Genomic DNA, 12,907 nt, shown 5'->3' on the forward strand with positions numbered 1-12,907 from the left:
GGAAGCAATTCTGAGAGGCAGAATTAATCTGCATTTGGAGAGGCAAGGATTAATCAAAAATAATTTTCAATTCCTCTCTGGCTACAGGAGAAGGTGCTGAAGAACTGGAGGATAGTCAATGTGGTACCTTTATTCAAGAAAGAAGGAAGGGATAAACCAGGAAACTACAAGCCAATCAGTCTAACCTCAGTGGTGGGGAAACTATTGGAAGCAATTCTGAGAGGCAGAATTAATCTGCATTTGGAGAGGCAAGGATTAATCAAAAACAGTCAGCATGTTTAGGGAAGGTTACGTCTGACCAACCTTTTTCAAAATTAATTTAAAGTACCAATTCATTTTTTCCCAATCAAAGGGCAATTTAACACGGCCTATCCACCTACCCTGCACATCTTTGCGTATTGGGGGTGTGACCCACGCCAACACAGGATGAATGTGCAAACCCCACACAGACAGTGATCCGGGGCCAAGATCGAACCCGGGTCCTCAGTACTGTGAGACAGCAGTGCTAACCACTGCGCCACCGTGCTACCCATGTCAGACCAACGTGATTTAATTTTTTGAAGATGTGACCAGGAGTGTAAATGAGGGAAATGCATTTAACACAGTCTGCTTGACTTTTGCAAGGCTTTTGATCAGGTTCCACGTGGGAGACTGATAGAGAAGACATGGGATCCAAGGAAATTTGGTAAATTGGATCCAAAATTGGCTGAGTGGCAGGAAGCAGAGGGTAATGGTTATGGGATGTTTTTCTGACTGGAAGCCTGTGTCCATTGGGGTCCCGCAGGGATCAATGTTGGGATCCTTGCTGTTGTAGTTTATATAAATGATTTAGATATGAATGTAGGAGTGTTTATCAGTAAGTTTGCAGATCACTGTCTGTGTAGGGTTTGCACATTCTTCCTGTGTTGGCATGGGTCACACCCCCACAACCCAAAGAAAATTGGTGGGGTGGTAAATAGTGAAGAATATACCTGTTGATTACAGGAGGATACGGACTGGCAAGTCAGATGGGCTGCTCAGTGTCAATGGAATTCACCCGGATAAGTGTGAGGTGTTGCACTTAGGCGGGACAAGCAAGTCAAGGGAATACACGATAAACAGCAGGGCCCTGGGAAGCATCAAGAATCAGAGGGAACTTGGTGTGCCTGTCCACCAGTCCCTTAAGATATTTGGATACAGTGGTTAAGAAGGCATATGATATACTTGTCTTTATTAGTGGAGTCATTGAGTTTATGAGCAGGGAGATTGTGCTGGAACGTATGAAACTCTGGTTAGGCCACAGCTAGAGTATTGTGTGTAGTTGTGGAATCCACATTATAGGAGGGATGTGATAGCACTGGAAAGGGTGCAGAGGGGATTTACCAGGATGTTGCCTGGGATGGAGAGATTTAATTATTAAGAAAGATTAGATAGACTTGGATTGTTTTCCTTGGAGCAGAAGAGACTGAGAGGGGACATGATTGATATGTATAAAATTATAAAAGGCATAGATAGATGAGACAGGAAGCAACTTTTCCTCTTGGTGGTTGGGTCAAGGGGCATAGATTTAAGGTGAGGGCAGGAGGTATCGAGGGGATGTGAGAACAAACCTTTTTACCCAGAGGATAGTGGGACTTCGGAATTTGCTGCCTGAAAGGATAGTGGATGAAGAGACCCTCTTAATATTGAAGAATTATTTAGATGTACACTTGTGATCCCATGGCAGTCAAGGCGATGGGCCAAGTGCTGGAAAATGGGATTAGAATGATTAGGTGGTTATTTTTGACCGGCACAGACTCGATGGGCTGAAGGACCTTTTCTGTGCTGTCTGATTCTGTGACTCCAACACCTGTAATTTTATGCTCAATTTCTTTCATTATGAAGGATAACATTCTATTAGCCTTCTTAATTATGTGCTGTACCCACTGACTAACATTTTGCAACTCATGCACTAGAACACCTAGATCCCTCTGCACCTCTGGATTCTGCAGTCATTCTCCAATTAACATCCTGCTTTTTTAATCTTCCTGCCAAAGTGAACAACTTCACATTTCTTGCTTACTCACTCAACCTGTCTATATCTGTCTGAAAACTCCTTCCCTGTCATTCTCCCCTCTAGTGCCATTCCGGCCCAGTGGGGAATTCTCTTCGTCAGGTACTTTCCTATCTGTCTTTGTAGCAAATTTAGCTACCATGCCTCGCTCCCATCTTCTACGTCATTAATATAAATTGTATAAAGTTGACCCCCGCACAGACCACTGCAGAACGCCACTCATCACAACCTGCCAATCAAACAAGGACCCATTTAAGCATACTTTCTGCTTTCTTCCAACCAGCCAATCCATGCTAATATGTTACTCCTACACCCAGGAGCTTTTATTTTCTGCAATAACCTTTGATGCAGCACCTGATTAAATGCCTCCTGGAAACCGATGTATAATACAACCACAGGTTCCCCTTTATCCACAACACAGGTTACTCCTTCAAATAACTCTTCGTAAATTGGTTAAATATGATTTCCTCTTCGCAAAACCATGCTGATTCTTCCAAATTACCTTAAGTTTCTCAAAGTACGCAGCCACATCATCTTTAACATTTGACTCTAACACCTTCCCCATGAGAACTCAAGCTAACTGGCCTAGAATTTCTTGTTATCTGCTCCCTTCCTTCCTGATTAGAGGGATTATATTTGCTACTTTCGGGCTGGATTCTCCCCTACCCGGCGTGACGGAGGGTGCCGGCGTAGGGGAGTGGCGCCAACCACTCAGGGGTCGCGCCTCCCCAAAGGTGGGGAATTCTCCCCACCTTTGGGGGCCAGCCCCGCGCCGGAGAAGTTTGCACCAGAAGACTGGCGCAAACACCCGGCGCAGTCGGAAGCGGGGCTGGCCGAAAGGCTTTCGGCGGTCGGCGCATGCGCCGGCAGTGACGTCAGCGGCAGCTGGCCGCTGACGTCACTGCCGGCGCATGCGCGATGCGGGGTTCTCCTCCGCGTCCGCCATGGCGGAGGCCGTGGCGGCGCGGAAGGAGAAAGAGTGCCCCCACGGCACTGCCCCGCGGAGTGAGCGGGGGGCCCCGATCGCGGGCCAGGCCTCCGTGGGGGCACCCCCCCGGGTCCGATCGCCCCCCGCCCCCCCAGGACCCCGGGGGCCTGCTCGCGCCGCTGAGCCCGCCGTTCCAGAGGTGGTTTAAACCTCGGCGGCGGGAGAAGGCCTCCCAGTGGCGGGACTTCGGCCCATCCGGGCCGGAGATTTGAGGTAAGTTTAAAAAAAATGAAATCCCGCCGGCGCCAGCTGTTTTCACAGGCTGCCGGCGGGATTTGCACAACGCCGGTTTATGACCGGCGGGAGAATTCAAAAACCTGCGGGAGCGGAAATAACGCCGCTTCCCGCCAATTCTCCGACCCTGCGTGGGGTCGGAGAATTTCGCCCTTCCTGTCTGATGGAAATTTTGCAGGATCTAGGGAAGTTTGGAAAATTAACACAAATGCATTTACTACCTCATGAGCAATCCCATTTACGATTCTAGACACTTGTTCATTAAATCTACTGGTGCCAAGAATAAAAAGATTCTCAAAGTGATTGCAGACATTGTTTATTATATTGCTCAACATCACCAGTACATGCAGCCCATTGTCTCTACACAAGTTGGATGATGTGGTTACATACATTAAATACACAATGGGTTTGGTCTTTATGTGAAGCTATAAAAATGTGCAAAAGCTGTTACTATTCCACATTTTAAACTTGCAGCAGGAAGTTAAAGCAATGGCATAGAATGAGTAAGCAACAGCAGAAATATTTCCGTCATTCTTTCAAGGGGAGTTCAATGAAGCTCTGGTTTAACATGTGGTTCCCTACACTATTGGATAGGATGCGTATCTTGTAATTCCGCAGTCTCTCTTCACCCCCTTCACCATTTTGATGTAACCTTTTTCACCCCAGCCTGTGCCCCAACTGGAAAATAAGAAAAAAGGTATATCAACATCACTGTTCCGTTGAATTGACAGATTTGGAGAACTGAGGAGTTCCATATTGGAAATTCATAGATTTTGATGGCTGGTTGTGCACCCCTGATGCCTCCCACCCACCCCCACCCCCCACCAACCAACCCCACCATTGTCCAATGTCATAAGCAATAAGCACCCACTACCCCTCGGTCTTAACAGCAACTTGAAAGTGTCCTGCTTTCTTTCCATTGAGATTGTCATCCAACTTCGCCATAAATCCCAAACTTCCACATAAACACATTGGGTGGGATTTGTGGGATTTGTGGGATTCCACCCCCTCCCCCCTCCAACCTCAGTGATGGGTATTCCAGCTATGGAGGCAGCCTGCCATTGGTCAGTGGTGGGATCTTCCAGTCCTGTCGTTGTCAAAGGGTTTTCCCGTTTATTGTCCCCCTGCTGTTGGTGAATCCGAGGGCGAGGGGGTGCCGACGGCGGGCCTGGAAGATGCTGCCGGTGGGAACGGTCGGAAAATCCCACCCATTATTTAGCATTTTGAATGCAGCACAGAAACCAGAAATTCAGTCTAACTGCTCTGTGCTGGTTCCCGCTCCCCATAATCCTCCCTTATACTCCTTTCATCCTCATGTTCTTATCCAGCCTCCCCTTCAATGTATCTTTGTTAATCAGCTCCACCACTACTCATGGTAACACTTTCCCCAATTCCACCATCCTCTGGGTTAAGATGTTTCTCCTAAATTTCTGATTGGATATATTAGTGACTATCTTATGTTGATCACCCCTAGTTTCAAATGCCCCCAGAAGAGGAAACATTTTCTCCTTTCTGACATCGAATCCTTTCATAATCTTAAAGACCTCGATCAGGTCACCTCTCAACCTTCTCTTTTCTGAAGAAATGAGCTCCGGCCTGTTCAGCTTTTTCTGAGAAATTTCTCCTCAGTTCCAGTTTCATCCTTGTGAATCTTTTCTGCAGCTTCCCCGGTGCCTTTGGATAGTAATCAGCAGGGGGAATTTTGGCGGATGATTCCCTCCCTTTCCCAGGAAGACTGAGTAAATCCAGTTCCCCTGTCACTGCCCCAGCTGTGACCAGTTTTTTGTTGTTTTTATAAAGTACATACCTGTTTTTAACCAGCCAATACTTGCTTCTTCTCTCACGTCCATATCCAACCACCAAGGCTTCGTGGTTCGGTTCGTAGTTATTGCAGTTTGGATTCGCGTAGATTCCTGCAGATAGACATTTACTTTAAATGTGATATAATTATAAAATATAAAGTTACTTTTCCCTTCCTAAAGATGTTTACTTTTCATTATCTTTTTTGTCTAATTATCTTCTGGAATCCAATCCACTCTACAAAACTCAGCTCCTTTTGTCAAAAATTTTTGTCACTTTTATTGACTTTCCATAATATAAATCCCAATATCCTCACATCTGCCATTCCTGCCCCTCTGGACACAGCTTTAGTTTCTTTACTTCTTCCATTACCATTCCTTTGGTCTTCCACCAATAGATCTGTTTGTCATTTAATCTTCGACCTTCAGCAACTTTAACCCCATTTTCAGCCAAATTCAGCATTTATATTGGCTGGAATGTTGTTACAAATCATGTCTGGGTTACACATTTCCAATTGCTATAATGTCTGTTCATGTTTTTGAGTCAATGTTTATCATTCCCCCATTTCCCATTCAGTTTTGCTGTCACACATCACAATGTAGCCGTGGACTCTGGGCCTTGATCACACAGCGTTTCTGTGGAGTCACTTTCTGAATCTCTCAGATCCTGGGCGGCATTCTCCCCTATCTGGCGTGACGGAGGGTCCCTGAGTAGGGGAGTGGCGCCAACCACTCAGGGGTCGCGCCTCCCCAAAGGTGGGGAATTCCCCCCACCTTTGGGGGCCAGCCCCGCGCCGGAGCGGTTGCCACCAGAAGACCGGCGCAAAAAACCGGCGCCCCCGCAGCGGGGCTGGCTGAAAGGCTTTCACTGGTCCGCGCATGCGCCGGCAGTGACGTCAGCGCCAGCTGTCCGCTGATGTCACTGCCGGCGCATGCGCGATGTGGGGTTCTCTTCCGCTTCCGCCATGACAGAGGCCATGGCGGCCGCGGAGGAATATAGTGCACCCAGGGCACTGGCCCGGAGTCTGAGCCGGGGGCCCCGATCGCGGGCCTGGCCACCGTGGGGGCACCCCCCGGGGTTCGATCGCCCCCCGCCCCCCCAGGACCCCGGGGGCCTGCTCGCGCCGCTGAGCCCTCCGTTCCAGAGGTGGTTTAAACCTCAGCGGCGGGAGAGGCCTCCCAGCGGCGGGACTTCGGCCCATCCGAGCCGGAGAATCACCGCAGGGGCCTCTCCGGTCGGAGTGGCGAGATTCCGCCGCCGCCACTTCCCGGGTGGCGGAGAATCTCTGCCACGGCGGGGGCAGGATTTTAGGTGCCCCCAGGCGATTCTCCGACCCTGCTGGGGGTCGGAGAATTTCGCCCCCTAGCAATGTCAACTGGGTGGGCGTGGCCAAGCTCAATCAGTGGCACACCAGGTGCTGGCACTTCTCAGTGTTCTCATCAGACAGGTACGGGGGTAGATCCCTGCCCAGTAGGCGGAGTATAAATGTATGTGCACACCGAGCTGCTCCCATTTCTTGTAGCAGCTGCAGGAGGCAACACATCTCTGCTTAATAAAGCCTTGATTACTCTCTACTTTCGTCTCGTCGTAATTGATAGTGCATGACTTCCCTCGCGCAGCCCCAGCTGTAGGACCTGCCCGCACACTAATCTCAAAGCATGGAGGTGATTGGTGACACATGGTGACCTCCTCCACTGCACAATCAGTTGTAAGCCTGCTGTGAGGATAACACACAGCCCACCCAGTGAGGAAAGCCACAGTAGTCCCCACTGGAGGAAAAATACAAGGGCCAGAGTGTCTATTGGTAACATGGGTTGTGGCAGTCACCGGTACCCTTGTTGACAGGATGAGTGGTGAGGATAGGAGCTCCCCGGTGCCACTCATTGCTAGAGACTGGGGTGCAGTGTGGATGACAACATATCGAGGGGGCTGGGTGAGGAGTGGTTGTGGGATGGGGTTGGGAGGGGCATGCTGAGGGTGGTGCAGCAGTATAACTCAGGGTGACTCTGTAACATGGTGGCTTTGAATGGGCAAAGGAATAAGGGAATACTCAGCTTGCTAACGTGCCCCCCCCCCCCCCGCCCCCCACCCCCCGGCCGACCACCTGCAGAGAATGAATTTCAGAGTACAGCCAGGAATGCTCACCATCTACTTGCCCGCAACTGCCACTGTAGATGCACAGACGCTGGAGGCACAGGACCCATTCACGGAAGACCCTGTATAAGAGGGGCCTGTCCCAGGAGAGCAGGGTGCAGCCGGTGAGGCTAAAGTGCCGACTGTCCAACAGGCAGAGTAGGAGTTGCAAAGGAGGCGCCACATCAGGACACGTGAATGCTGTTGTCACCTGTCCTTCAAGGAGCTGCAGACCGCTTGTGCCACCCAAGAGTTTGACTAACCAGTGAGACTGTGCACCACCTGTGGTAGATGGCGATGCAGCAGACACCACCAGGGTTTGGAGGAGGACACCCGCTCCGGGTGGCCATCAAGGTGATGGTGGCCTTGAACGTTTATGTCTCTCGATCATTCTACTTGAGCTGGGAGCTGTCTGGGATCTCGCAAACACCCACACAAAGATGCATCCACAATGTGATGGACGCCCTATGCGCCTGGCCATCGGATTATATAACCTTCATTCCTTGCTACCTTGTAACCCTCAAGCGACCCAACTGAACCTTGTTTTCGCATCCTTTCATACGCTTGACAAGACATTCAACCTCTTTTGTGAACCATGGTTCCCTCATAAGGCCATTTCCTCCCTGCCTGACAAGGACATACCTATCAAGGACATGCAGTATTTGTTCCTTGAACAAGCTCCACTTTTCATTTATGCCTTTCCCTGACAGTTTCTGTTCCCATCTTATGCTCCCTAATCCTTGCCTAATTGCATCATAATTACCTCTCCCCCAATTATAAACCTTGCCCTGCTGTATAGCCCTATCACTCTCCATTGCAATAGTGAAAGACACTGAATTGTGGTCACTATCTCCAAAGTGCTCTCCCACAAACAAATCTAACACTTGGTCCGGTTCATTACCAAGTACCAAATCCAATGTGGCCCCGCCTCTTGTCGGCCTATCCACATATTGTGTCAGGAAACCCTCCTGCACACACTGTACAAAAACTGCCCCATCCGAACAGTTCGACCTATAGAGGTTCCAATCAATATTTGGAAAGTTAAAGTCACCCATGACAATTACCCTGAGACCTCCACAACTAACCATAATCTGTTTTGCAATTTCTTCATCCACATCTCTATTAATATTTAGGGGCCTATAGAAAACTCCTAACAACGTGACCGCTCCTTTCCTATTTCTAACTTCAGCCCATATACCTCAGAAGGCAGATCCCCCTCGAACTGCCTTTCTGCAGCCGTTAAACTATTGTTGATTAACAATGCGACTCCTCCACCTCTTTTACCACCTTCCCTCCTCTTACTGAAACATCTATACCCCGTAACTTCCAACAACCATTCCTGTCTCTGTTCTAACCATGTCTCCGTAATGCCCACAACATCGTATCCCATGTACCAATCCACGCTCCAAGTTCACCTACCTTATTCCAGATGCTCCTTGCATTGACGTAGAGACACTTCAACCCACCTTCCTGTCTACCGGTACACGCCTGCGACCTTGATACCCTCCTCAGCACCTCACCTGGCTTCTGGACTACAGGTCAATTTCCCATCCCCCTGACAAATTAGTTTAAACACCCCTCTCCTCCCCCCCACCCACCCCCCACGAAGAGCCATAGCACATTTCCCTCCCAGGATATTGGATCAGATGCAAACCGTCCTGTCTGTACAGGTCCCACCTTCCCCAGAATGTGCTCCAATTATCCACGTAACTGAAACCCTCCCTGCAACCACGTGTTTATCTGCACTCTCTCCCTGTTCCTCAACTTGCTAGTACGTGGCATTGTCAACAATCCAGAGATGACAACATGGTTTGTCCTGGCTCTCAGCTTTCACCCTAGCTCCCTAAATTCCTGTTTTGAATCCCCGTCCCTTCTCTTATCTATGTCATTGATACCAATGTGTGCCACAACTTGTGACTGTTCTCCCTCCCCCTTAAGGATTCTGAAAACACGGTCTGAGACGTCATGGACTCTGGCACGTGGGAGGCAACATACCATCCGTGAGTCTCTTTCATTGCCACAGAACTGTCTATCTGTCCCTCTAACTATCGAGTCCCCAATAACTATTGCTCTCCTGCTCTCCCTCCTTCCCTTCTGAGCCACAGGGATGGACTCAATGCTGGAGATCCGTTCACTGTGGCTTACCCCTGGTAGGTCGTCCCCCTCAACAGTATCCAAAGCGGTATACTTGTTACTGAGGGGAACGACCACAGAGGATTCCTGCACTGATTGCTTCCTCCCAGCCCCTCTCACTGTCACCCATCTATCTTGATTCTTCGGAGTAACTACATTCCTGAAGCTACTATCTATGACCACCTTTGCCTCCCGAATGATCCGAAGTTCATCCAGCTCCAGCTCCAGTTCCCTAACGCGGTTTCTGAGGAGCTGGAGTTGGGTGCACTTCCCACCGGTGGGATCAGCAGGGACACTGACGGCGTCCCTCACCTCAAACATTCTGCAGGAGGAACATTGCACTGCCTTCCCAGCCATCCCCTCTAGATAACATGCGAATAAAAACAAGAAAAGGAAAGAAAGAAAGAGCTTACCTGATATTCATTCAACCCCTTAGGTTAGAGGAGGTGGAAGGGTGGGGGACACTACAAATGTAGCGTCTCAAGTTAAGGAACCGTCCAACTTAAATACAGGTAAAAATAAAACACTTAACCAGCAACCACTGCGCCCCGCACAATAACAGCAATTAGCTGTTATGGGCCCACTGCAAACAATTTAAATCTTTACTCCTTACCCAGCAGTCACTCTGTCCTCACTCCGACATAGCAATCAGCTGTTATTATTATTATTAGAGTTGTCAGCCTCAAAGTTGGCCTCCAAACTGTCTGTGCTTTCAGTGTTATCAGTGGTGTGCGATATGCTGAGCACATCATGCTGGTGAATGTCCATTAAGCTGACAGCGATCATGGTGCTTTCATTCTACACTCAGCCACTATCCTTCAGTATTCAAGCTTCCTGTGAACCCTTTCCTGTGATTGTCATGGGTTGCTCTGAAATTCTGGGCCTCCAGTGGGTTTCATTACCATGACAGCCGCTGCCTCCTCCAAGGTACTGATACCCATAAAACAGCTGTCGGCCTCTGACTGGCTGGCAGCTCTTGGTGTGAGGGGCTTCCTGACCCTGGTATCCTGATCCTGTGAAGCGCCCACCAATGGCCTAACAGGTCCATTATTCGGCAGACCTTCCTCAAAGGGAACAACGTGGGTTTCTCACTGGCTCTGGAACAGACATCAAGACCCCTGTCGCCTGCATAAAATACCCTCCAATGTGTATTGGCCTCGGACTATTCAGCAATCACCAGTGATCAGAGCCTGTATCATGGTCAGGCACACAGGGGTCTGCATTGGGTTGGTTAGCAATTCCATGATGGAAAGGTTGGGCACCATGTTTTGTGCGGAGCCCTGTCCCAGGATGGAGTTGGACCACACCCATGTCCATTCACACTGACAGCAGAACAGGTCTGACAATGCACTAAGTACTCTGATGCACACGCCCCTCAACCTTTTCGTCTTTATTTCCTGGCATGGTGGCGCAGTGGTTAGCACTGCTCATTCTGACCTTGGACGACAGTCTGTGTGGAGTTTGCATGTTCTCCTATGTCTGCGTGAGTTTCCTTTGAGTGCTCCGGTTTCCATCCAAGTCCTAAGATGTGCAGGGTAGGTAGATTGGCCATGCTAAATTTTTCCTTAGTGTCCAAAAGGTTTGGAGGGGTTACGGGGAGAGGGCAGCAGTGTGGGCCTAGATAGAGTGTTCTTTTGGTGGGTTGAGCAGACTTGAATGGCCAAATGATCTCCTTTTGCATTGTAGGGATTCTCTGAGTATCTGAGTCTATGCTCTCTGCAGCAGAACTGGTCTGAAATCCCAGGTGAGCTGGCACCCACACTGTCCTTTCCACTGCCTTGGCTGAATTTTACGGGTCGGGTTAGGGTGAAGTAAGTGGAGGAAAGCAAGAGGTTCACAATTACACCATCTGCAGCTTGTAAACCACAAGTGATTGTGGGATGAGGGGGAAATGGGATGTAAGAAGTTGGATTTGGGACGAACAAACCATCATCCTCTATTGTTTCACCCCGACCACTGGACAAAGCCTCAGTAGTGGCACCAATGATTTCCAGTATCGAGCCCCCATACTGCCATCCTAGTCTCTACCGGATTGGTGCTGTTGCCTCTGGTTATGGGCCACCTTGTCCTGCAAGAGAGAGGGAGGTGTGTCACTGAGTTTGTTGCAATCTGTTTGGGTGATGTGGCTTTCATGGTTGAATATCTGGCAGTGTGTGCAAGCTGTGAGATGTTTGCATTTGTGTTAACTGTGTGGGTGAGGACATGTGAGCTATGATTATGTTGGATGTTTTTAGGAGGTGAGTGAAGTGGGTGTGGTGAATGGGGCAGTGTGTGAGTCTAGTGGTACTTTTGTATGTGTACAGCAAGGAACAAATTCACTCACCTTGACCACTCGTGTGGGGTCATCGAACATTTTGTGCCTCTGCCTCCAGGTCCTCGGAACTAGATTGCTGGCATTGACCATGACGCTGCCTGATCCCACTGCCTTCTCAATGTCTGTATGGAGGGTCTCCTGCTCCCCTGAAGGAAGGGGACCTCTCTTCTCCTGTCCACCTCCTGGACCAAGGCCTCCAGTGCTGTATCAGAGAACCTAGGGGCTGCTGCCTGGCCTGTTGCACCATTTCCACTTCTCTTTGTGCTCAGAGTCTCTGCCTGTGTTCCAACACCTGCTCCTTTCAGAGGTGCAGATTGTGTTTAAGTCATACAAACTCACTTTAAATGGAGCTAACCTCACATAAACCTGGGCCCCTGCTGAGGGTTGCAGACCCTCAGCAGCACGTCCGCACTAAGCTGGTTTCTGAGCCGCCTGTATCACTACAAATAGGTGCGGATAAATTGTCCATCACGATTCCCGCACTCGATCACCTGCCTGATCCAATTTTAACCTTTGGTGTTTGACAGCACTGGAGAGTATGGAGAACTGGGGGTGTGTGAAACATGAACGAGGTGAAGGGGTGCAGTCATTTCCATTCTAAATATTGAGAAATAATTAGCAATATAAATAGGTGACAGGACGTGTGTGTGGATGTGTGATTTTTAATATTTTATATCAAATTGGTTAATTGATGCGGATCATCCGCAGCTTCTGTGTCTTACCGTCTTTATAAAGTTGGAACCTTATTCCACTTGAATCAATAGCAACAGCTATTGGTCCAATCCTCCTCACTGCTTCTTTTAAATGTTTTGAGCTTCTTCTGACACGTATGTAGTGCCTGATTGTGGCAACACGCTTTTTATTCGAAAAGTTGCATTTTCCATCCTAAGTGTTAAAGACAATGTGTAAAGTTAAACTTCATTTATACAATGTGATGTTTTTCAAGGTTCCAGTGATATCTTTACAGGATCTTTAACAGCCCCGTGGATATTAAAAACGATGCTGTGTTTCAGACATTGAAGACACATCCATCGTTCCCATGTTTAAATGAAAATGGGACAATTATCAATGTGGTAGCTATTGAAGAATGTCCTTGTCTATTGGTGGGAAGATTCTGGTTAGTGTCTCCCTCGGTTACCTTCTGACCAATGCGGCAGTTAGAGCAGCTTCATTGGCTTTCACCATTAAGGGGAGGGACCAACAATCACACTGGTGGGGTTAGTGATGCAACCATCAATTCACACGAGACAGAGAGTTGAAGTGAACAGTGGCT

The 12,907-nt window shown here is 48.9% G+C and overlaps 1 protein-coding gene across 2 annotated transcripts in view; it reads right to left on the minus strand.

The window, feature by feature from the left end:
- Positions 1-3,553: 3,553 nt before the first annotated feature.
- Positions 3,554-12,907, minus strand: part of LOC119953393 (procathepsin L-like) — a 32,225-nt gene continuing 22,871 nt past the window's right edge. For both annotated transcript variants that reach the window (XM_038777621.1, XM_038777620.1), the window contains exons 6-8: positions 12,357-12,519; positions 5,062-5,167; positions 3,554-3,932 (exon numbers count right to left, since the gene is read on the minus strand). In XM_038777621.1, coding sequence (XP_038633549.1) covers positions 3,833-3,932; positions 5,062-5,167; positions 12,357-12,519 — 369 coding nt within the window. In that variant the 3' untranslated portion in view covers positions 3,554-3,832. The remainder of the gene's footprint in view (positions 3,933-5,061; positions 5,168-12,356; positions 12,520-12,907) is intronic.

The sequence above is a fragment of the Scyliorhinus canicula genome, chromosome 18, assembly GCF_902713615.1.
Source record: "Scyliorhinus canicula chromosome 18, sScyCan1.1, whole genome shotgun sequence".
NCBI classification, from domain to species: Eukaryota; Metazoa; Chordata; class Chondrichthyes; order Carcharhiniformes; family Scyliorhinidae; genus Scyliorhinus; species Scyliorhinus canicula.